Raw genomic sequence first — 23,430 nt, 5'->3', positions numbered from 1 at the left:
CACCCCTGTTGGTGCCTAAACCTAAGACCCCCCTGTTGGTGCCTAAACCTAAGACCCCCCTGTTGGTGCCTAAACCTAAGACCCCCCAGTTGGTGCCTAAACCTAAGACCCCCCTGTTGGTGCCTAAACCTAAAACCCCCTATGGATAATAATGTTTTACAGACATGAATAAATAAAGAATGTAAAGAAAAAAAATGTAAATTATTTTTTTGGGTGGATAATAATGTGTTAGAAATGTTTTAGAAATAGTGATTTATTATCTTCATAAACGTTATTCGTCACGGGCTCATTTTGTAAACTTAAATCATCAGAAACATAGTTATAAATCCTTAAAAATCTCCGGGCGCTTTTTTTTGGGTGGATAATAATGTGTTATAAATGTTTTAGAAATAGTGATTTATTATCTTCATAAACGTTATTCGTCACGGGCTCATTTTGTAAACTTAAATCATCACAAACATAGTTATAAATCCTTAAAAATCTCCGGGCGCCGTTATAAATCCTTAAAAATCTCCGGCGCCTTATTTTCCCCGTTCAGCGCCCATTAAACGATATTTATAATGAAAGTGAATGGGGCGCCCTTTTTGTCCACTTGTCTCATGCGCCCAAATCTACTGCTTCCGTTTTCATGACTATGTGAAATATGCCCATAGGTAATTACAATGTCTACAGTCAATTGATTTTGTGCAATCATTCATAATTTTGTGTAATTTTGGCATAATTTTCACGTAATTTTCTGTCAAATTTGCGGTAAATAGCAAAGTCCCTATAAATGCTATTGCCACCAAAATTGTTACAGGTGTTAAGGAGAATCGTGGGTACAAGACAATTTTTTTTTTCAAAAAGACCTTGTAGTTTTTTAATGTTTAAAAGAAAAATGACAGTTTAAAAAACATTTTTCCTTTGCATTTTTAAAATTCATTTTCTAAAAAAACGATACGGTCTTTTTGAAAATTCTTTTTTTATATCTTGTACCCACAATTCTCCTTAACCTCCTGAGGACTGCAGTGTTAAACCCCCTTAAAGACCAGGCCATTTTTTTAAAAATAGGCCACTGCAGCTTTAAGGCCTCGCTGCAGGACCGCACAACTCAGCACACAAGTGATTCCACCTCCCCCCACCCTTTTCTCTCCACAAACAGAGCTCTCTGTTGGTGGAGTCTGATCGCCCCCCTAGTGTTTATTTATTTATTTTATACATTTTTATGTTCTTTATTTAACGCCGATCAGCGTTAGGCGGTCCTGGGGCTGCCTCCGCGCCGACGCGCATCGGTGTAACGCTGTCGGCAAGCAGTTAAAGGATACCCGAAGTGACATGTGACATGATGAGATAGACATGTGTATGTACAGTGCCAAGCACACAAATAACTATGCTGTGTTCCTTTTTTTCTTTCTCTGTCTGAAAGAGTTAAACTTCAGGTATGGAAGTGACAGTTTCTGTCCAGGTCGGGACTGGGTCAGATAACCCTCACTGATAAGTAATTACAGCCATGAAACACTTTCCTGTCAGTAAATGGTTTCTGAGAGCAGGAAAGAGGTAAACAGGGTTAATAGTTTATAGATTTAAGCTCTGGCATACTGCAATGAATGTGTCATTGAGTAGAGACAATGAAACCATACAAACTAGATTTAAATATAAAATAAAGCTGTGAGATATCTAAAACAAGTCATTTTTAGGAGAAGGAGGATAGATACAAATCTTTAGCTCATCACTTCATTTTCACCTCGGATGTCCTTTAACATATGTAGCAATTTTATTGGCAATAGTATTTATGAGGGCTTTGCTATTCATCACCGCTAAAGTCGGATGAAAATTATGCAAAAATTACACAAAAATGATGCGAAATTACAAATGATTACACTTGCAGACGACATTAATTATGATTTTTCCAGAAATTTCACATTATTATTTTGCATTGTCATTGTGAATTCTGGTGCAAAATTACGTCTATGCAAAATTTGTGCTCATTACTACTCCTCAGGCAGCCTTCAGAAGTACCCATATCCCCGAGTACTACCAAAGACGAGCGGTTCTGTACTGTGCTTGCGTGTGCGCAGTGTGGATGCGCCCATCTTTGGGAGGGCTCATTCACACTATTGGGTTGATTCACAAAGGTTATTTATTTTTCACCTTAACTGTAATGAGTGCTAATGCATGAGATAAATAAGGAGTATAAGGAGAGATAATTCATGAAACAAATAAGGAGAGCTAAACCATGAGTTATGTCAAATAAGAAGAGCTAAACCGTGAGTTATCTCAAATAAGGAAAGCTAAACCATGAGTTATGTCAAATAAGGAGAGCTAAACCATGAGTTATGTCAAATAAGAAGAGCTAAACCATGAGTTATGTCAGATAAAAAGAGCTAAACCAAGAGTTATCTCAAATAAGGAAAGCTAAACCATGAGTTATGTCAAATAAAAATAGCTAAACCATGAGTCAGGGCCGGGCCGAGGCAGGAGAGGCTCCAGCCTCAGGGCGCAGTGTAGGAGGGGGCGCACAATTCATTCAGCTGTCATTCCTAATTGTGTATTAAGCAGAAAGAAATAAGAAAAGGGGATACATAGCAGTGACTACAAGCCAGATAACTAGATATTAAGGTGTTGGGGAAGTTGTGGGCCCTGTGGCCCTCTTAGTCTAATAGCAATCAGTGTGTGACAGCTGGGGTGGGAGGGATGGAGGGGCGCACTTTGGTGTCTCAGCCTTGGGTGCTGGAGGGCCTTGTCCCTGCTCTGCCATGAGTTATGTCAGATAAAAAGAGCTAAACCAAGAGATATGTCAAATAAGACGAGCTAAACCATGAGTTATGTCAGATAAAAAGAGCTAAACCATGAGTTATGTCAAATAAGAATAGCTAAACCATGAGTTATGCGCAAAAGGTGGATCAGCGCAACACCAGGCCGCCTCCGAATGGCCTCCATCAGAGATGCGCTGAGCCCCCCCAGGAACTACAAACGCACCTTGAACCCAAACAGAAGCTCTGCATATACACCATAGAGCTTCTGTTTGGGTTCAAGGTGCGTTTGTAGTTCCTGGGGGGGCTCAGCGCATCTCTGATGGAGGCCATTCGGAGGCGGCCTGGTGTTGCGCTGATCCACCTTTTGCGCAATTTTCAATTTTCGATTTTATTTGATTAGCCGCACCCAGGCTATGCATATACATAGGTTAGGATTTAGTTAGTGTTAGGCCCCTCCCATGGAGGATTGACTTCTTCGCAGTGGGAGGGACGAGTACTTAATAGGTTGCATGCAAGCTGTTAATGGAAACCAACATCCTCCTCTAGTGGTAGACAGGTCATGTGTATGCTCGGTGTGTATTCGACCCCACAGGTGGGGCTTGCACTCTTTTGCAGGTAGGCACTAGTCTGTTTTTAAGTAGCGCTGCTCATTTCCTTGCTATAAACCATGAGTTATGTCAGATAAAAAGAGCTAAACCAAGAGTTATGTCAAATAAGAAAAGCTAAACCATGAGTTATCTTAAATAAGGAAAGCTAAACCATGAGTTATGTCAAATAAGAAGAGCTAAACCATGAGTTATGTCAAATAAGAATAGCTAAACCATGAGTTATGTCAAATAAGGAGAGCTAAACCATGATTTAAGTTAGATAAGGAGAGGTAAATCATTTAGCTACCTGAAGACCGCTCCACGCCGATGAGTGTGGCCACGGCGGCAGCCCCAGGACCGCCTGACGCCAATTGGCGTCAAGTCCTGGGGCTGCAGTTTGCAGGAGATCGCGCGCAGGCTGCGCGTGCATCTCCTGCTTGGGGGCGGAGCTCCGCCCCACCTTCAGTCTGTTCAGACTGTTAGACAGCGAAACTGCCGTCTGTCCTGTAAGTACAGAGCTGCGATCAGCAGCAGCGCTGTACTGGGGACAGCCGTGTGACACGGCTGTCCCTCTGGGGTACTTGGGAGCGGTCGGCAGTGATAGGCTGGCTGGGGGAGGGAGGGAGGCTGGCTGGCGAGGCAGCAGAAAGGTTTTTTTTTTAAAATAAAAAAAGACTATAAATATTTATATTAAAAAAATAAACAACTAGGGGGCAATCAGACCCCACCAACAGAGAGCTCTGTTGGTGGGGAGAAAAGGGGGGGGGGGATCACTAGTGTGCTGTGTTGTGCAGCCCTGCAGCTTGGCCTTAAAGCTGCAGTGGCCCTTTTAGTAAAAAATAGCCTGGTCTTTAGGGGGGTTTAGCACTGTGGTCCTGAAGTGGTTAAGGAGAGATAAAGTGTGAGTTATAAATAAATAAGGTGAGGTAATTTAACAGAAAAGCTTTGTGAATCAGGCCCTATGTGTGTTGCTGTCAGCCACGACCCACTGCACATCTAGAGGTGCTTGCAAGTATTAGGTAGCTAGATGAACCTTAATATTAAGTAGCTAGAGGTGCCCCTGACTGAAGGGAGATCTTGTCAGTGAAATGCAGAGGGGAGGGTGGGTAACCTCTCATTTACACTCTCATCAGGACTTTGCATAGGGGGGGAGGGAGGGAGGCACTCGGGGAGGGGAGTGAGCTGCCTTTACATCATCAGGCGCCTGTAGACACGTGCCTACAGTGCATTATGGTAAATCCTGCCCTGGCCAGAACATGAATAGAAATGTAGCGAACGGTTCGCCGGCGACTAGTGTTGGGCGAACAGTGTTCGCCACTGTTCGGGTTCTGCAGAACATCATCCTGTTCGGGTGATGTTCGAGTTCGACCGAACACCTGATGGTGTTCGGCCAAACCGTTCGGCCATATGGCCGAACTAAGAGCGCATGGCCGAATGTTCCCCGAACGTTCGGCTAGCGCTGTGATTGGCCGAACGGGTCACGTGGTTCGGACCCGAACGCGCTCTGATTGGCCGAACGGGTCATGTGGTTCAGGTAAATAAATACCCGATCCACGTCATTTCTCCGCCATTTGTCTGTGGGTTTAGCTTTGGGTAGGCAGGCAGGGTAGTTCTCTCTCCAGCCAGGCTAGCCAGGGTCCCCCCAGTCATTGTGTCGCTGCTGGGAACAGTAGTACACCGCTCACCCACACTATATAGCATTGTGTTTACTGCCACTCTGTGTACACCGCTCACCCACCACTGTATAGCATTGTGTTTACTGCCACTCTGTGTCTCTGCTGGGAACAGTAGTACACCGCTCACCCGCCACTGTATAGCATTGTGCTCTGTGTTGCTGCTGGGAATAGTAGTACACCGCTCACTCACCACTGTATAGCATTGTGCTCTGTGTCGCTGCTGGGAACAGTAGTACACTGCTCACCCACCACTGTATAGCATTGTGCTCTGTGTCGCTGCTGGGAATAGTAGTACACCGCTCACCCACCACTGTATAGCATTGTGCTCTGTGTCGCTGCTGGGAATAGTAGTACACCGCTCACCCACCACTGTATAGCATTGTGCTCTGTGTCGCTGCTGGGAATAGTAGTACACCGCTCACCCACCACTGTATAGCATTGTGCTCTGTGTCGCTGCTGGGAATAGTAGTACACCGCTCACCCACCAATGTATAGCATTGTGCTCTGTGTCGCTGCTGGGAACAGTAGTACACCGCTCACCCACCACTGTATAGCATTGTGCTCTGTGTCGCTGCTGGGAATAGTTGTACACCGCTCACCCACCACTGTATAGCATTGTGCTCTGTGTCGCTGCTGGGAATAGTAGTACACCGCTCACCCACCACTGTATAGCATTGTGCTCTGTGTCGCTGCTGGGAATAGTAGTACACCGCTCACCCACCACTGTATAGCATTGTGCTCTGTGTCGCTGCTGGGAATAGTAGTACACCGCTCACCCACCACTGTATAGCATTGTGCTCTGTGTCGCTGCTGGGAATAGTAGTACACCGCTCACCCACCACTGTATAGCATTGTGCTCTGTGTGGCTGCTGGGAACAGTAGTACACCGCTCACCCACCACTGTATAGCATTGTGCTCTGTGTCGCTGCTGGGAATAGTAGTACACCGCTCACCCACCACTGTATAGCATTGTGCTCTGTGTCGCTGCTGGGAATAGTAGTACACCGCTCACCCACCACTGTATAGCATTGTGCTCTGTGTCACTGCTGGGAATAGTAGTACACCGCTCACCCACCACTGTATAGCACTGTGCTCTGTGTCGCTGCTGGGAATAGTAGTACACCGCTCACCCACCACTGTATAGCATTGTGCTCTGTGTCGCTGCTGGGAACAGTAGTACACCGCTCACCCACCACTGTATAGCATTGTGCTCTGTGTCGCTGCTGGGAATAGTAGTACACCGCTCACCCACCACTGTATAGCATTGTGCTCTGTGTCGCTGCTGGGAACAGTAGTACACCGCTCACCCACCACTGTATAGCATTGTGCTCTGTGTCGCTGCTGGGAATAGTAGTACACCGCTCACCCACCACTGTATAGCACTGTGCTCTGTGTCGCTGCTGGGAATAGTAGTACACCGCTCACCCACCACTGTATAGCATTGTGCTCTGTGTCGCTGCTGGGAATAGTAGTACACCGCTCACCCACCACTGTATAGCATTGTGCTCTGTGTCGCTGCTGGGAACAGTAGTACACCGCTCACCCATCACTGTACAGCATTGTGCTCTGTGTCGCTGCTGGGAATAGTAGTACACCGCTCACCCACCACTGTATAGCATTGTGCTCTGTGTCACTGCTGGGAATAGTAGTACACCGCTCACCCACCACTGTATAGCATTGTGCTCTGTGTCGCTGCTGGGAATAGTAGTACACCGCTCACCCACCACTGTATAGCATTGTGCTCTGTGTCGCTGCTGGGAATAGTAGTACACCGCTCACCCACCACTGTATAGCATTGTGCTCTGTGTCGCTGCTGGGAATAGTAGTACACCGCTCACCCACCACTGTATAGCATTTCTGTACTGCCGCTGTACTGCTGCCAGTCAGCGTGTACTTTAAGGATAAGTGAAATGAAGAAGAAATCCTGTGAAAGAGGGAGGGGAAAGGGAAGAGGTGTTTCCCCTGACGGTTCACGGACAGGCCACAGTGAAGCACCGAAGAAAAACCACTCAATACCGCCCATGTTGTCCAGGAAATCAACCCTCACAAATCCAAAAGAACAGGACCAGATAATTAATTGGATGACCTCTCAAGCGTCCAGCAGTGGGTTAAGCAGCACCAGCACATCACGCACGAGGTCCGAGTCCTCAGCCAGTTACAAGGAGCCAGTGGGCACAAAGCTGACACAACCGGCAGCGACACCACGCACACAACTGCCAGATAACCAGTCCGAAGAATTACCTCAGGACACAATGGGTTATTCGCAGGAGCTATTCCCAGCCCAACAAACTTCCACCTTTCAAAGGTCAATGGAACAGCCAGAAATTTTGTGCCCGGATTCACAACCATTTACTGTGGGAAATGCACCGCGCACTGAAAGGCAAGGCGAGTCCGAGGACTTTGAAACCCAAATCCCAGAGCAAGTTGGGCAGGAGGGGTTTCAATTGCAGGAGGTCGGCCGAGAAGATCTGGAAGACGACGTTGGAGTGAGCTGCGCAGAGGTTGTTCTGGGGAGCTCTACTCCACGGCGGCGGCCCACAATCACATATGACGAGTTTGAGGAGATGGAAGAGGAGGGTTTGGACAATGTGGACACAGACCCAGATTTTGTATGTGAAGGAGAACATCGCCGTCGTAGCAGCACAGATGAGTCTGTTGAAGAACCCACTGCTGCACGAGTTCGCCTTGTGCCACAAAGTAGGCGGCGCGAAATTTCAGGCACCACAAGCGTGGAAGTTCAAGTGAGACGCAAAAGAGGCGCAAACAGAAATCGCCAGCAAGGCAGGTGCTCCAAAGTCTGGCCTTTCTTTGTAAACTGCAGTGAGGATGGTACCATGGTGATTTGCAAGGTGTGCAAGACCCGCCTGAGCAGGGGGAAAAATATTAACAACCTCTCCACCACCAGCATGACCCGCCACATGGTATCCAAACATCCCACTCTGTGGGCAAACGTGGCAGGATAGGGTACCAGCAACACTGCCTCCCTTGGGGTCACCAGACTCACCACCAGACCCTCCTCAGCAGCAGCAGTAGCCCAGCCATTGCGTGGTTCACAACAACATTCACAAACATCAGACGATGCTGACACTGTCACTTTCCGGAATAGTGCTCTTGAGGTCTCCCAGTCTTCATCAAACACAACAACCAACAGCCCTTCAGTGTGCAGCCCTACGGTTCAGTTGTCTGTCTCGGAGATGTTTGAGCGCAAGAGGAAATTGCCAGCAAATGACCCCCGGGCCGTGGCACTAACAGCCAGCATAGCCAAGCTTCTGGCCTGCGAAATGCTGCCATATCGAGTGGTGGAGACAAACAGCTTCAAGGGCATGATGTCAGTGGCCATCCCACGTTACGTGGTTCCCAGCCGCTACCACTTTGCGCGCTCTGCAGTGCCTGAGTTGCATGAGCACGTGGTCAGCAAAATAACCCGAAGCTTGAAGAATGCCGTTGCCTGCAAGGTTCACCTCACCACTGACACCTGGACGAGTGCGTTCGGCCAGGGTCGATACATCTCCCTTACCGCGCACTGGGTGAACCTTGTGGAGCCTGGCAGCGATTCCTCACCTGCTACGGCGCGGGTGTTGCCCACGCCGCAAACAGCTGCACCGCCGTCCCTCCCACTGGATAACAACAGCAGCACCTACCTCTCTGACTCCTTCTCCTCCAACGCATCTCAAAGCTGTACCTCATCCGGAAACGCTAACCCAGCAGCAGTAGGAACGTGGAAGCAGTGCAGCACAGCTGTTGGCATGCGTCAGCAAGCGTTGCTGAAGCTGATCTGCCTTAGGGATAAGCAGCACACAGGGGAGGAAATTTGGAGGGGAATAAAGGAACAGACGGATTTGTGGCTGGCACCGCTGGACCTGAAACCGGGCATGGTTGTGTGTGATAATGGGAGTAATCTCATTCGCGCTTTAAGGTTGGCTAAGCTGACACACATCTCTTGCCTGGCGCACGTGATGAACCTAGTAGTTCAGCGGTTCCTGAGGACATACCCAGGCATGGCTGATCTTCTGTTGAAGGTGCGATGAGTGGCCAAACATTGTAGAAATTCCAGTACTGCTTCGGGGGCACTCGCCAAGATGCAGGAGCACTTCAATCTCCCCCACCATCGCTTGCTGTGTGATGTCCCTACGCGCTGGAATTCTACGCTGCACATGCTAGCCCACTTTTGCGAGCAGAAGAGTGCAGTGGTCCAGTACATGACGGCACAGTACCGAGGCGCATCCGGACAGCTGCCAAGCTTCTGTGGATCCGATTGGGCCAACATGTTGGACCTCTGCCAAGTCCTCCAAAATTTTGAGCAATCCACGTTGCTTGTGAGCAGTGACAACTCTTCAGTCAGCATTACCATACCACTGCTGTGTTTACTGAAGAAGTCAATGTTGAAAATCAAGGAAACAGCTGTCATGATGCAACTGGGGGAATCTGAAGGAGAAAACGATCAGCGTGATGATACCAACATCAGGCCATCTGCCTCAGGAAACGCTGGCCCCAGCAGCTATGACGAAGAAGAGGAGGAGGAACAGCTGGAGTTGGAGCAGGAATTTCATGCCACCACTGACGAGGGCCAGAGCGGTGCACGTTGGACTTCCACAATTCAGCGCGAATGGTCAGCAGAAGCAGACCAGGAAGAAGGTGACGACTATGATGCATCACAACTATCACAACGCTCACAAGAGGATGATGAGGATTCTGGCAGGACTCTGGCACACATGGCTCAATTCATGCTAGACTGCATTGAACGCGACCCACGCATTGTGCGCATTCTGGACAACACCAATTACTGGGTTTATACCCTTCTGGATCCACGGTACAAACACAATGTTCCAAAACTGCTTGAAGAAAGAGTCAGACAGGTCAAAATGGAAGAATACCAGCAGGCCCTTGTGGAGACTTTAGAGAGGAGATTGACATCCTCCCCCTCCTCTAGCCAGTTGTACGCCGACAGACTGACTTCCGCAACTCCAGGACGACCAGGAGGGCAGCAAACAACACAAGCCGCAGCTAGTGCCCAAAAGGGAATGGTATCGGCAGTGTCCTTGGAGTGGGAACATTTTCTGACACCCATGCAGCAGCCCACAGAACAGCAAGCGTGCAGATCCACCTCCAACACCGATCGCCTGGAGAAGATGGTCAAGGACTACATGTCAGATGGCGTAGCTGTGTTGAACAATCCATCTGCACCCTTCAACTATTGGGTATCGAAGCTAGACACCTGGCACGAACTGGCAATGTACGCAATAGAGGTGCTGGCTTGCCCGGCAGCCAGCGTTATGTCGGAACGCTGTTTTAGTGCTGCCGGAGGCATCGTCACAGATCGGCGTATCCGCCTCTCCACAGAAAATGCAGACTGTCTGACTCAAATTAAAATGAATCAATCCTGGATTGGAAACGACTACGCAACACTCCCGGACCCCAACCAAGTAACATGAACAATGAACATCTGTGATGGGTTAGCGTTTCCGGTCCCTGTTTATTGAACCTCTCATCTGTATTACATTTATGACTGCATGGCGACAAAATGCATTGCTATCCGCACGCTTCTTGTCCTCATGCAAGGCCTGGGTTGTTGTGTCTCAAAGCGTGGCCTTCTCCTCCTGCGCCGCCCTCCTCCTGTTCCATCACGTGTGCTGCTGCTGGGTTAGCGTTACCGGTCCCTTTTCCTGGAACCTCTTATCTGTATTACATTTATGACTGCATGGCGACAAAAAGCATGTTACCTGTGCAAAGAAAAATGACATTTTCCGCATTTAAAAGACATTTTTTCCTTTGAAACTTTACAATCAATTTTCTCAAAAACAATAAGCTCTTTTTCAAATATTTTTTTTTCCTCTTGTACCCACTCCCAAGGTGCACATACCCTGCAAATTTGGGGTATGTAGCATGTAAGGAAGCTTTACAAAGCACGAAAGTTCGGGTCCCCATTGACTTCCATTATGTTCGGAGTTCGGCGCGAACACCCGAACATCGTGGCCATGTTCGGCAAACGTTCGCGAACCCGAACATCCAGGTGTTCGCCCAACACTACCGGCGACCAGTTCCAGGTGAACTTTGGGGGTTCGCCTTGACCAGGCGAACTTTTGCGGAAGCTCGATTCGCCCCATAATGCACTATGAGGGTCAACTTTGACCCTCCGCATCACAGTCAGCAGGCACATTGTAGCCATTCAGGCTACAGTAAGCCCTGGAGCCCCACCCCCCCCTTTATATAAGGCAGGGTCCGGCGGCCATTACACTCACTCGTGTGCCTGCTAGAGACAAACTAGGGACAGCTGCTGCAGACTTGTTCTTCTAGGGAAAGATTATTTAGGCTCTTGGCTTGCTCCTGGCTGATTGTTATTGCTAAAATAGCACCCCTCAACAGCTCTTTTGAGAGCTCTAATGTTTTCCTGATGTGTTTTTTTTTGTGTGTGTTGCTCACTGAATTATACAGCCAGCCAGGCCCTGCCTATCTATACTGGGACACCTACCTATGCCTACCTAACTCCTGGGGCACCTACTTACCTATACAGGGACACCTACCTACCTACCTATACTAGGGGACCTACCTATGCCTACCTACCTATACTGGGTCTCCTACCTATGCCTAGCTAACTACTAGGACACCTACCTATGCCTAGCTAACTACTGGGACACCAACCTATGCCTACCTACCTATACTGTGTCTCCTACCTATGCCTAGCTAACTACTGAGGCACCTACCTATGCCTGCCTACCTATACTGGGGCACCTACCTATGCCTACCTACCTATACTGGGACTCCTACCTATGCCTAGCTAACTACTGAGGCACCTACCAATGGCTACCTACCTATACTGGGGCACCTACCTATGCCTACCTACCTATACTGAGACTCCTACCTATGCCTACCTACATACAAGAAGATAATAAGGTCGTTGCTTCATTGTGGGCAGACCAAATTTGATCAGCTGGACAGTCACTGTTATTCTATCATTGAGCTACCACAGCCTGGCGACCATATGGGCTGGAAAACTGCCACGGCCTACACTCTGGCCATGGTGTGCACCAGTCCAGCACGGCCGTCACTACGCAAACAGCTGTTTGCGGTGCGTTACACGGTGAGTTTGGTGTGTCAGTGTGAAGCAGAACTCTAATTACACTCCCTGATTGATGTATACACATGCAAGATGTTTGAAAGCACGTTAGGCCTGCAATTTAGCATTCAATGTGATTCCTGCCCTTAAAACGCTGCTGTGCGTCAAATCCAGATTTTTCCCCGTGACTTTGGGCATGTATCTCACTCCGCCATGCCCCCCTCCAGGTGTTAGACCCCTTGAGACATCTTTTCCATCACTTTTGTGGCCAGCATAATTTTTTCTATTTTCCAAAGTTCGCCTCCCCATTGAAGTCTATTGCGGTTCGCAAACTTTTTCACGAACCGAACCTTCCGCGAAGGTTCGCGAACGGGGTTTGCGAACCGAAAATTGGAGGTTCGCGACATCACTAAACATGAACAGCCAGCAGGAGTGGTGTCTGCTCCTATGATCCCTTGTGGTGCAGGTGAAGCCCAGGGCAGATCCGTTTCCACCACAAACTATATGGGGAACTCATCTGCCTGTTCGGAAAAATTACGGACCGCACAAAACGCGATACAATAGAGCCGTTGCAGACTCACAAGTGTGAATGGGTTCCATTTATGAAATAGGATTCATTCAATGTCAGTTTTTCATTGCAGTTCCCACTGTAGTGGGTGTAGTGGGAACCGAGGCTAAATGATAAGATGTTGTGTGAAGAAGACCCTTGCAGATATGATTGCTTTCTTCTTACCCACAGATACTATATGACGGCACCCCGAAGTTGGATAGTGGGGCAACCACAAAATGTCACGGCTGAAGTTTATCATTGGTGGGGTAATTACTCTGTCACAATATCGCTACTGAGCTACCCGGATAAAAATGTCACCTTTGATTCCAAAGAGCTGATTCTGACCAATGATAACCGACATAAGGGAAACATCGCTCTGCTGGTAAGTGGGATTGGGCCATGTGCCCTCCTAAGAGAATAAGGGGTCATAAAAGGAACATGCAGAAAAATCTTACTTTTATTTAATTTAATAAAGTCAAAATTCACCAGGTTTGTAGTTGTCAGTAAAAGAGAATATGAGACTACACCATCGCTCACTTTGGAATAGTCAGTCATGTGACTCAGTAATGCCTGGAGAAACTATTGATCTGAAAGCAGCGTGGGTGTTTCCCCAGCTTGTGAACGCCTATTACTTACCTCCCTGTTCTGTTCAGAGAATTACTCTTTGTCATCAGCACTGCAGCTGAGGTGCTGGCTACAAAGGGTTAAAAGGGCTGGATTTTGGCAAAGGCCACAGAGGCTCTAACCCGTCACCCACCCCAAGCCCTGCACCACCCAAGGCCCCAGCCTTGGGTGGTGCAGGGCTTGGGGTGGGTGACGGGTTATCTCTCCACCGGCAGTGAAGTGGGTGTTGCATAGCTACATGTAGTGATGATTGTAATCAGCTGATTATGCGGAGTTTTGCAAACATTTTCACAATTACGCCTACATGTAATTACAAATTGTTAATTCAATTGATTCTGTATGAGCCTTTATAATTACGCATGAATTTACGTGTAATTTACATGTAATTTCGTGCCGACTTTGGTGGTGAATAGCAAGGGCCCCCATACATGCTATTGCTACCATTTTGCTACATATGGTAAGGAGAAGAGTGGGTACAAGTCAAATTTTTTTCAAAAAGTTCTTGTAGTTTTTGAGAAAATTAATTTTAAAAATAGAAAGAAAAACTGTTTTTAAAATTCAGAAAAATTACAGTTTAAAGCAGGAAGATCAGCCATACTATGCTAGGGAAAAAAAACACATTTATAAGTAGATAGATACTTGATCTACTTACATAACACATGTATTGCATTGTCCACGTTTTGATTTCAGTGAATTGTATATAGTAAATGAAGAGAATTCTGTTCCTGGTGGGAACCATGTCTTTTGCCCACAGCTGAGGCCAAATACTGATGTAATTTCTTCCCTTAACTTTTTTCTTTTCGCCTCCAATCGCTGAAACACCTCAGCTTTACTTGGAAACAAAAAAGTAAAGTAAACAGAGGATCATGTTTCAGCTAGGCAGCTAGGCAGGGAAATAAAAGGAAGAAGGGGAATATATTATAGATAAAAGAATTGTTTGGCAATGGCACTTAAAGAGCCAGTGCTCTTAAGGTATATGATAACTCCAAATCATAACAGCAGAAAAAGTTTTGAAAGTTTTGAATACAGGATTAGCATCTTTATCACTTAATACACTCAGACCAGTTATAGTTGAAATTTGATTTTTATGGTGACAATCCCACTTAAAAACATTTTCCTTTGTATTTTTAAAATCAAAAACTACAAGGTCTTTTTGAAAAATTCTTTTTTGACTTGTACTCACTAGTTTCCTTAATATATGTACAGTGGGATGTAAAAGTTTGGGCAACCTTGTTAATTTTCATGATTTTCCTGTATAAATCGTTGGTTGTTATGATTAAAAATGTCAGTTAAATATATCATATAGGAGACACACACAGTGATATTTGAGAAGTGCAATGAAGTTTATTGGATTTACAGAAAGTGTGCAATAATTGTTTACACAAAATTAGGCAGGTGCATAAATTTGGGCACCACAAAAAAGAAATGAAATCAATATTTAGTAGATCTTCCTTTTGCAGAAATTACAGCCTCTAAACGCTTCCTGTAGGTTCCAATGAGAGTCTGGATTCTGGTTGAAGGTATTTTGGACCATTCCTCTTAACAAAACATCTCTAGTTCATTCAGGTTTTATGGCTTCCAAGCATGGACAGCTCTCTTTATCTCACACCACAGATTTTCAGTCATATTCAGGTCTGAGGACTGAGATGGCCATTCCAGAACATTGTACTTGTTCCTCTGCATTAATGCCTTAGTAGATTTTGAGCAGTGTTTAGGGTCATTGTCTTGTTGAACGATCCAGCCTAGTGTTAATGGAACAATGTTCGCCACTGTTCGTTATTCCCCGAATATTGGGGTGTTCGGGTTCGGCTCCAACCCATCCGAGCACCTCATGGTGCTCGGCCGCGCTGTTCGGGGCCCCTAGCTGGAGAGGTAGCAGGCAGGAAGGGGGTATTGGGCCTAGCGGTGGGGAGGGGAGATGGACCCTCCCCTCCCTCACCTGGGTCCCCCGACCTCCGCTCCCCTCCAGCTTTAAAAAGCTAAGTAGCATCCGCTACTCTTAATGAGGTAACTGGCGGGGATCACTCACCTCTTCCGGTTCCAGCGTGCGTTCCACTGACATCACTTCCTGCAATGCCGCCCACTGTATTATAAGTGGACGGCTTTGCAGGAAGTGACATCAGTGGAGCGCACGCTGGAACGCGGAAGAGGTGAGTGATCCCCGCCCGTTGCCTCTTAATAGTAGCGGATGCTACTTAACTTTTTAAAGCTGGAGGGGAGTGGAGGTCGGGGGTAGAGATGAGCCGAAATTTTCGAAATTTCGAACTGCTTTTATTACGAATGCGAAATTTAACATTACGACCCAAATTCGTAATTAATTTTCAAATCGTAATTTACAATTTCGTAATCGAAATTTCACTCCCGTAATGACGAATTTCGTGTCTCCAACCGAAATTTTACTTTTTCAGGTTTGTAAGGGTTTCTATCCCTCTAGATGCCTAAAATGAATAGCCCAGCCAGCCTCCTCCTCCTCCTCCTCCTCCTCCTCCTCCTCCTCCTCCTCCTCCTCCTCCTCTCTCCCTCTCTCTCCCTCTCTCTCCCTCTCTCTCCCTCTCTCTCTCCCTCTCTCTCCCTCTCTCTCTCTCTCTCTCTCTCTCTCTCTCTCTCTCTCTCGAGATCTATAGTATTTCAAAACCATACTCACATTCATGACATGTCCAGGGATCAAACCCAGGCCAACCACATGGAAGACAGCTATGCTCACCACCATACCACCAAACACACACTAAATAGACTGCTAACCTAAATCTTACTTGTAGACAGTCATATGAGACACATGCTGGGTGCAGGGCTTTGTGATTGGACCATGGACCATGCGATAGAGTGAGGTGCAAAAATGAAATCATGCCTAGCAGAGGATGGTTTCACAATGCTAAATGCTAGGCTGGCTGTGGTGCAATTGGTTAGTGCGTCTGGCTGGTAACAGCAAGGTTACAGGTTCGATTCCATCCAGGCATGTCTTTTCCTTTTGCGTTCAACAGTTGTCCAAACAGAGCCAACAGAGCCCCAGATAGCCATGTAGAGTTAGGTCACAGCTAGCCTGGCTGTGGTGCAATTGGTTAGTGTGTCTGGCTGGTAACAGCAAGGTTACAGGTTCGATTCCATCCAGGCATGTCTTTTCCTTTTGCGTTCAACAGTTGTCCAAACACCGAGCACAAAGTTTTGCATGCGTAAAGTTTTACGCACGCAAAATACCCCATGGGGTTCAATGGCGCAGCGCGCGCACGCAAAAGGAAAAGACATGCCTGGATGGAATCAAACCTGTAACCTTGCTGTTACCAGCCAGACACACTAACCAATTGCACCACAGCCAGGCTAGCTGTGACCTAACTCTACATGGCTATCTGGGGCTCTGTTGGCTCTGTTTGGACAACTGTTGAACGCAAAAGGAAAAGACATGCCTGGATGGAATCGAACCTGTAACCTTGCTGTTACCAGCCAGACACACTAACCAATTGCACCACAGCCAGGCTAGCTGTGACCTAACTCTACGTGGCTATCTGGGGCTCTGTTGGCTCTGTTTGGACAACTGTTGAACGCAAAAGGAAAAGACATGCCTGGATGGAATCGAACCTGTAACCTTGCTGTTACCAGCCAGACACACTAACCAATTGCACCACAGCCAGGCTAGCTGTGACCTAACTCTACATGGCTATCTGGGGCTCTGTTGGCTCTGTTTGGACAACTGTTGAACGCAAAAGGAAAAGACATGCCTGGATGGAATCGAACCTGTAACCTTGCTGTTACCAGCCAGACACACTAACCAATTGCACCACAGCCAGGCTAGCTGTGACCTAACTCTACATGGCTATCTGGGGCTCTGTTGGCTCTGTTTGGACAACTGTTGAACGCAAAAGGAAAAGACATGCCTGGATGGAATTGAACCTGTAACCTTGCTGTTACCAGCCAGACACACTAACCAATTGCACCACAGCCAGCCTAGCATTTAGCACTGTGAAACCATCCTCTGCTAGGCATGATTTCATTTTTGCACCTCACTCTATCGCATGGTCCAATCACAAAGCCCTGCACCCAGCATGTGTCTCATATGACTGTCTACAAGTAAGATTTAGGTTAGCAGTCTATTTAGTGTGTGTTTGGTGGTATGGTGGTGAGCATAGCTGTCTTCCATGTGGTTGGCCTGGGTTTGATCCCTGGACATGTCATGAATGTGAGTATGGTTTTGAAATACTACAAATGAGAGAGAGAGAGAGAGAGAGAGGGAGGAGGAGGAGGAGGATTATTCATTTTAGGCATCTAGAGGGATAGAAACCTTTGCAAACTTTAAAATACTAAATTTCGTAATTACGAAAATTTGCGTAATTAGCGAAAATTACGAAATTTCGATTACTGCTAAAATCGTAATTGTAGTAATTTCGCGAAATTTTGGAAATTCGTAATTAGGTCATTACGCTCATCCCTAGTCGGGGGACCCAGGGGAGGGAGGGGAGGGTCCGTCTCCCCTCTCCGCCGCTAGGCCCAATACCCACTTCCTGCCCGCTATCCCTACAGCTCTGCGGCCCCCAACGGCTCGGGTCCCCATAGACTTCAACAGGGTTTGGTGTTCGGCCGAATATACCGAACATCTGGACGATGTTTGGCCAGACCGACCCGAACCCGAACATCTGGGTGTTCGATCAACACTAATCCAGCCCTGGCTCAGCTTCAACTTTGTCACTGATTCCTGGACATTGGTCTCCAGAATCTGCTGATACTGAGTGGAATCCATGCATTCCTCAACTTTGACAGGATTCCCAGTCCCTGCACTGGCCACACAGTCCCACAGCATGATGGAACCACCACCATATTTTACTGTAGGTAGAAGGTGTTTTTCTTGAAATGCTGTGTTGTTTTTCCTCCATGCATAACGCACCTTGTTATGCCCAAATAACTCAATTTTAGTTTCAGCAGTCCACAGCACCTTATTCCAAAATGAAGCTGGCTTTTCCAAATGTACTTTAGCATACCTTAAGCGGCTCTGTTTGTGCTGTGGGCGGAGAAAAGGTTTCCTCTGCATACAGCATCTTCTTTTGTAAAGCGCGCCGAATGGTTGAACGATGCACAGTGACGCCATCTGCAGCAAGATGATGTGGTAGATCTTTGGTACTGGTCTGTGGGTTTACTCTGACTTCTCACCATTCGTCGCTTCTGTTTATCTGAGATTTTTATTGGTCTGCCACTTTGAGCCTTAACTTGAACTGAGCCTGTGGTCTTCCATTTCCTCAATATGTTCCTAACTGTAGAAACAGCTGAAATCTCTGAGACAGCTTTCTGTATCCTTCCCCTAAACCATGATGGTGAACAATCTTTGTCTTCAGGTCATGTGAGACTTGTTTTGAGACCCCCATGTTACTACTCTTCAGAGAAATATAAAAGAGGAGGGAAACTTACAATTGACCCCCTTAAATACTCTTTCTTATAATTGGATTCACCTGTGTATGTAGGTCAGGGGTCACTTATCTTACCAAGCCAATTTGAGTTCCAATAATTAGTTCTAAAGGTTTTGGAATCAATAAAATGACAACAGTGGCCAAATTTATGCACCTGCCTACTTTTATTTAAACAATTATTGCACACTTTCTGTAAATGCAATAAACTTCATTTCATTTCTCAAATATCACTGCGTCTTTCTCCAATATGATATATTTAACTGACATTTTTTATCATAGCAACCAACCATTTATGCAGGAAATTCATGGCGATTGACAACGTTGGCTAAACTTTCGCATCCCACTGTAGCATGAATGGGGCTTTCCCATTACCTGCCAAAGTTGGCATGAAATTATGCAAAAATTCATGTGTAATTAAAAATGCTTACAATTACATATGAAATTAATTTACATTTTCCCCTTAAATTTTGCATTACCACCATGTTGCGTAAATGTGAATTATGATGCTTAATTGCACATAGGCGTAATTTCTACTCATCACTAGCCCCATGTCCCCACAGTGCTGTCTTTCTTCTCCTCAAGCAATCCATGCCTGCTGTTCACTGACCCCGCCTGCTCCCTTTAGGGTTATGGGGAGGGACTGGAAGCAGAGCAGAGATCAGTTGCTGGAGGATGAGAAGGGAGACAGCCCTGCCTGGCAGAACAGGTAACTGTGTAACTGCAGGCATAGAAGAGAGGGGGAAACCAAGCAGCATGACTGCCAGATACAGTAGGTGTAGATTTAAAAGCACGTACTGACTAAAAAATGTGGCACATTTCAGGCAGCCTATTCAGTAGCCTGTGCAAAGTAAACAGGAAACTTTTGCTCCTCCTGCATGGAATGTCACTGTGATTGCCCTGACAGCAGGGGCGTAACAATAGACCCTGCAAGGGATGTAGCTGCCGGGGGCCCAGTGGGGGAGAATTTTCTTTTTCCTGTCCTGAGAGACTGACAACTAAGGGCACAAAGAGAAAAAGCTTTCTGCTCTCTGCACAACTGTTCTAATGACTGCATCTGCTCAGCAACTGATAAGGGACCATACAAAGTTTTGCAGACAAAGATTTGAAGACAGTCCCTATTCAGTGTTCAGCAGGATCTTGTGTACAGGTTTTTCTACCCCCAGTCTTTCTACCCCTCCCCAAGTGCTGTGTACTGTAATGATGCTTGAGGAGGGGGGGGGGGGGGGAATCCAAAGTTTTGCAGGGGGGGGGGCAGGGATTTCTAGTTACACCCTGCCTGACAGGCTGTCTGGCAGTACAATCCTCCCAGACAAATCATATAAATTCAAAAATAGCTTTATTGGCATGCCAAAGATACAAACAGGCATTGCCAAAGCAAGGAAAAATGAGGAATATGAAAGGGGGTGGGTCCAGAGGGTTGGGGGTGGGACGAAAGTACAGCGGCAAGTAGTTTGTGGACATTTGTTGACAACAGGGCCGTATTTACAACTCAGGAGCCTGTAGGCACAGGCGTTCTGGCACCCTAAGCTCTGCCCCTCAACACAGGCCACACCCCCAAGTATGTTCGGCACGTGCCCAGCACAATGAAGACGCTCACGCACAGATTTTTCTTCCGTGCAAGAGCAGCTTTGTTCTACTGGGCATGCAGTACTAGCGCAGGCCCAGTATGGATGTGCTTCTACATGAGTGGGAATGCGGTCACAAGAAGAGGATCCCGGGCAACAGTAGTGAGTTTAAGAAAGATCCAGACGCTTCCCACTAAGTAAACCTACATACTCACCCCCCGACGGGTCCAGCGAAGTCCCCTCAATGATGGTCGTTAAGCAACTCCTCATCCAGCTCACAATGTCACACGACTACACGACGGGCGCAAATGGGAAGTAAGCGATCGCGGTACTTTGTGGTGGAGTCATTGGGGATCTTAAAGATCCATTCCACCTCGTCCTTCACTCAATATTGCACGATCACCACGGAGGATAACATCGTTTAACATGCTTATGTTAAACGATGTTGCCCAATGTAGGGTAACATTACCGCAAGAATTGGCCGGTGAGTAAGCCTTTAGGGGATTGGATGAGTAAAACATATAAAATGAAAAACCTTTCTAAATCATGTGGGCTATTGTGGAGGGCAGGGTGTCAGGCATTATCTACTTTCGGTGGGCTGCGCTCTAGCCCCTCATCTGTATGCACTCCACCATCTTCAGCTAGAATGAAGGTGCCACAGTTTCAAGCACACTTGGCGGTGTCATGCATTCCTGTCCAAAGCAATGCATGCTGGATGTACTCACATTGAAGGACTACATCTTCCAGCATGCACTGCGAAGGCCAGGAATGTGTGATACCGCTGCAGACAGTTCAAACTGCAGCACCTGCAGTCTGGCTAAAGATGGCAGAACCCCTAGCCTACAGATATGGGGGGCTAGAGAGCAGCCCTTTGAAGGTATGTCATTTCTGTCACTCCCCCCACAACAGCCCCCACATTATTTACACAACTCCCTTGGGGGCGTATGAGAGAATTCACCGCTGGGAGACTTGGGCGCAGGATACAGCCGGTATATGGCTTATCCTGCTTCTGCACAAGTTCCCAGCGAAGTTAAATACTATTCCCCCTCTAGGTCCACGTGGATGGTGGGGAATTATATAATTGCTGGAGGCCGAATTATAGTGTTTTCATCTCCGTCTTCTGATGGCGCGGAAGTTACTCCCTGTGCGTTGCTATAGCCGTAATTCCTATTACGGTCTATGGTGGCGCCGGCTGCACCCAAGTCTCCTGCGCTGGATTGCCAGTGTTTGCCCTTGGGGAGCAATTTGTTTTATATATTTTACTCTTAAAGGAGTTGTCAGGCAAAAAAGTTAGAAAATAAGCTCTACTTACCGGGGGCTTCCTCCAGCCCCAAGCTCCCAGCATGTCCCTCGCAGTCCGCTCCGGCCCACGTGGCGGTGATTGCGGTCGCTCTGACGTCATCGCCGGGGACTGGGTCAGAGCTCCGGTGAACAGCTGCGGGGAGAGCTGCGGCGAGGGACGTGCTGGGAGCTTGGGGCTGGAGGAAGCCCCCGGTAAGTAGCGCTTATTTTCTAACTTTTTGCCTGACAACTCCTTTAAGAATTAAGTAAATATCCAAACACTACCTCCCTGCATTCTCCAAAACCCTTTCCCCCAAACATTTTGTCAATGTTAAAAAAAAATAAAAAAAATCATTAAAATATACAACAGCAGAGCTAAATAGCATGCTTTGCCTGGCAATTATCAACACTTTCTATTACAGCTGCAGCAATGCAGTGCGAACAAATCTCTATGTGCACACATCCGCTGCTGCTGCTCCTTTCTGCTGTGACTCCTGCAGCTGCCTTACCGGTCCCAACAGCTGATGTCTCCTCCAGTTGATGCTGCCCCTCTCCCCCAGGGACACATTCAGGCAAGCTCCACGTTGCCACCACCGAAGTCACCAATCTCCATGCTGTACGCTCTAGCCCAGATGGTCATAGGAGTAGGTGAGCTGCCCGCGCAACGATCTTGTGGGGGCAAGGCTAAGAAAGGGCATTGCTTGCTGGGCCGCTAGGGGCGGGCTTAACCGGCGCCATAGCGAAAGTGGTGCTGCAAAAGATGGAGCAGCCTGCAGCGAGAAAGGAGGTGGGGAGAGCAGGACAGAGCAGGAAGTTGGTGCTGTTGATGGTGATCACATTGATCACTGTCAGCAGGCACAGCCGCTGTAATGTCTGATTGCGCTGCCTGCTGATTTGCGCTGCCCCGCATGCGCAGTAGGAGACTGTGCGGCCACATTTCCTATAGAATGATGCTGCTGGAGATAAAATACGAAATATCTCCGCTCCCACACCTCTTACACTCCCCAAATTTTCAGGGTAGGGAGGGGACCCCCCGAACGACCTCTATGCCAAATTGCAGCCCCCGAGACCCGCTGGTTCCCGAGATAGGTTACTGTAATCTATCTCCTGAACCAGCGGGTCTCGGGGGCTGCAATTTGGCATAGAGGTCGTTCGGGGGGTCCCCTCCCTACCCTGAAAATTTGGGGAGTGTAAGAGGTGTGGGAGCGGAGATATTTCGTATTTTATCTCCAGCAGCATCATTAACTTCACACTGAGCATGCGCGCTATTCAGTGTGGAAGGGAGTTTCCGGGTAGCGTAATCAGACATTACACCGGCGGTGCTGGGGAAAGAGATCACAGGCTGTGTGCAGCTGTGAGACGCGATCGCGGGAGGGCCGTGGTGGTGACAACGATCGCACTCCCAGCTTTTGAAATGCAAATAGGGACATTTGGAGACCCGCCTTTTCAGTATAAGGTTTCTGTTGGCACGTGTCTACAGTGCTTTGTGCTAAATCTGGCCCTGGTTGTCAACACTATGGTCTTGCTATACACACAGCTGCACAGTGATGTCTACTTGAATTTAGGAGGAGAGAAAAGGACTCTTTGGGATGCAGGCTTTGTTTTTCACTGTGAGGAAAGCCCCCAAAGTATGCACATGGTTATACAAGGCTAATACGTTTAATGCATAATAATTGCAACATATGGGTAATAAGTGCAAACATTCATTCAGCACTCCCTTACGGCAATGGGAAGGGGTGGTTAAGGCTGGCTGTGCTGCTGAATGGGTGGTTAAGGTTAGCCATGCAGGATGAGTGGTTAAGGTTAGGCATCAATAGTGGGAGTCCAATGATGGACAGACATGGCTACATAATAATATTATCTGGGGGATAAACAGGACTACTTAATACTACTATTGGTGGTGCAGTTATAGCTACTGGGTACTACTATCCTGGGGGCAGGCGTGGCTACTTAATGCTTACTATGTGG

The 23,430-nt window shown here is 47.4% G+C and overlaps 1 protein-coding gene across 1 annotated transcript in view; it reads left to right on the top strand.

Annotated features, from left to right (window-relative positions):
- Positions 1 to 23,430, top strand: part of LOC137527500 (uncharacterized) — a 44,926-nt gene that overhangs the window by 5,060 nt on the left and 16,436 nt on the right. Inside the window, exon 2 of the mRNA XM_068248018.1 lies at positions 12,792 to 12,984. Within this exon, the coding sequence (XP_068104119.1) occupies positions 12,799 to 12,984 (186 nt within the window). The 5' untranslated portion in view covers positions 12,792 to 12,798. The remainder of the gene's footprint in view (positions 1 to 12,791; positions 12,985 to 23,430) is intronic.

The sequence above is a fragment of the Hyperolius riggenbachi genome, chromosome 8, assembly GCF_040937935.1.
Source record: "Hyperolius riggenbachi isolate aHypRig1 chromosome 8, aHypRig1.pri, whole genome shotgun sequence".
NCBI classification, from domain to species: Eukaryota; Metazoa; Chordata; class Amphibia; order Anura; family Hyperoliidae; genus Hyperolius; species Hyperolius riggenbachi.
The sequence above is the reverse complement of the archived record's forward strand: the minus strand, read 5'-3'. Positions and strand labels throughout refer to the sequence as shown.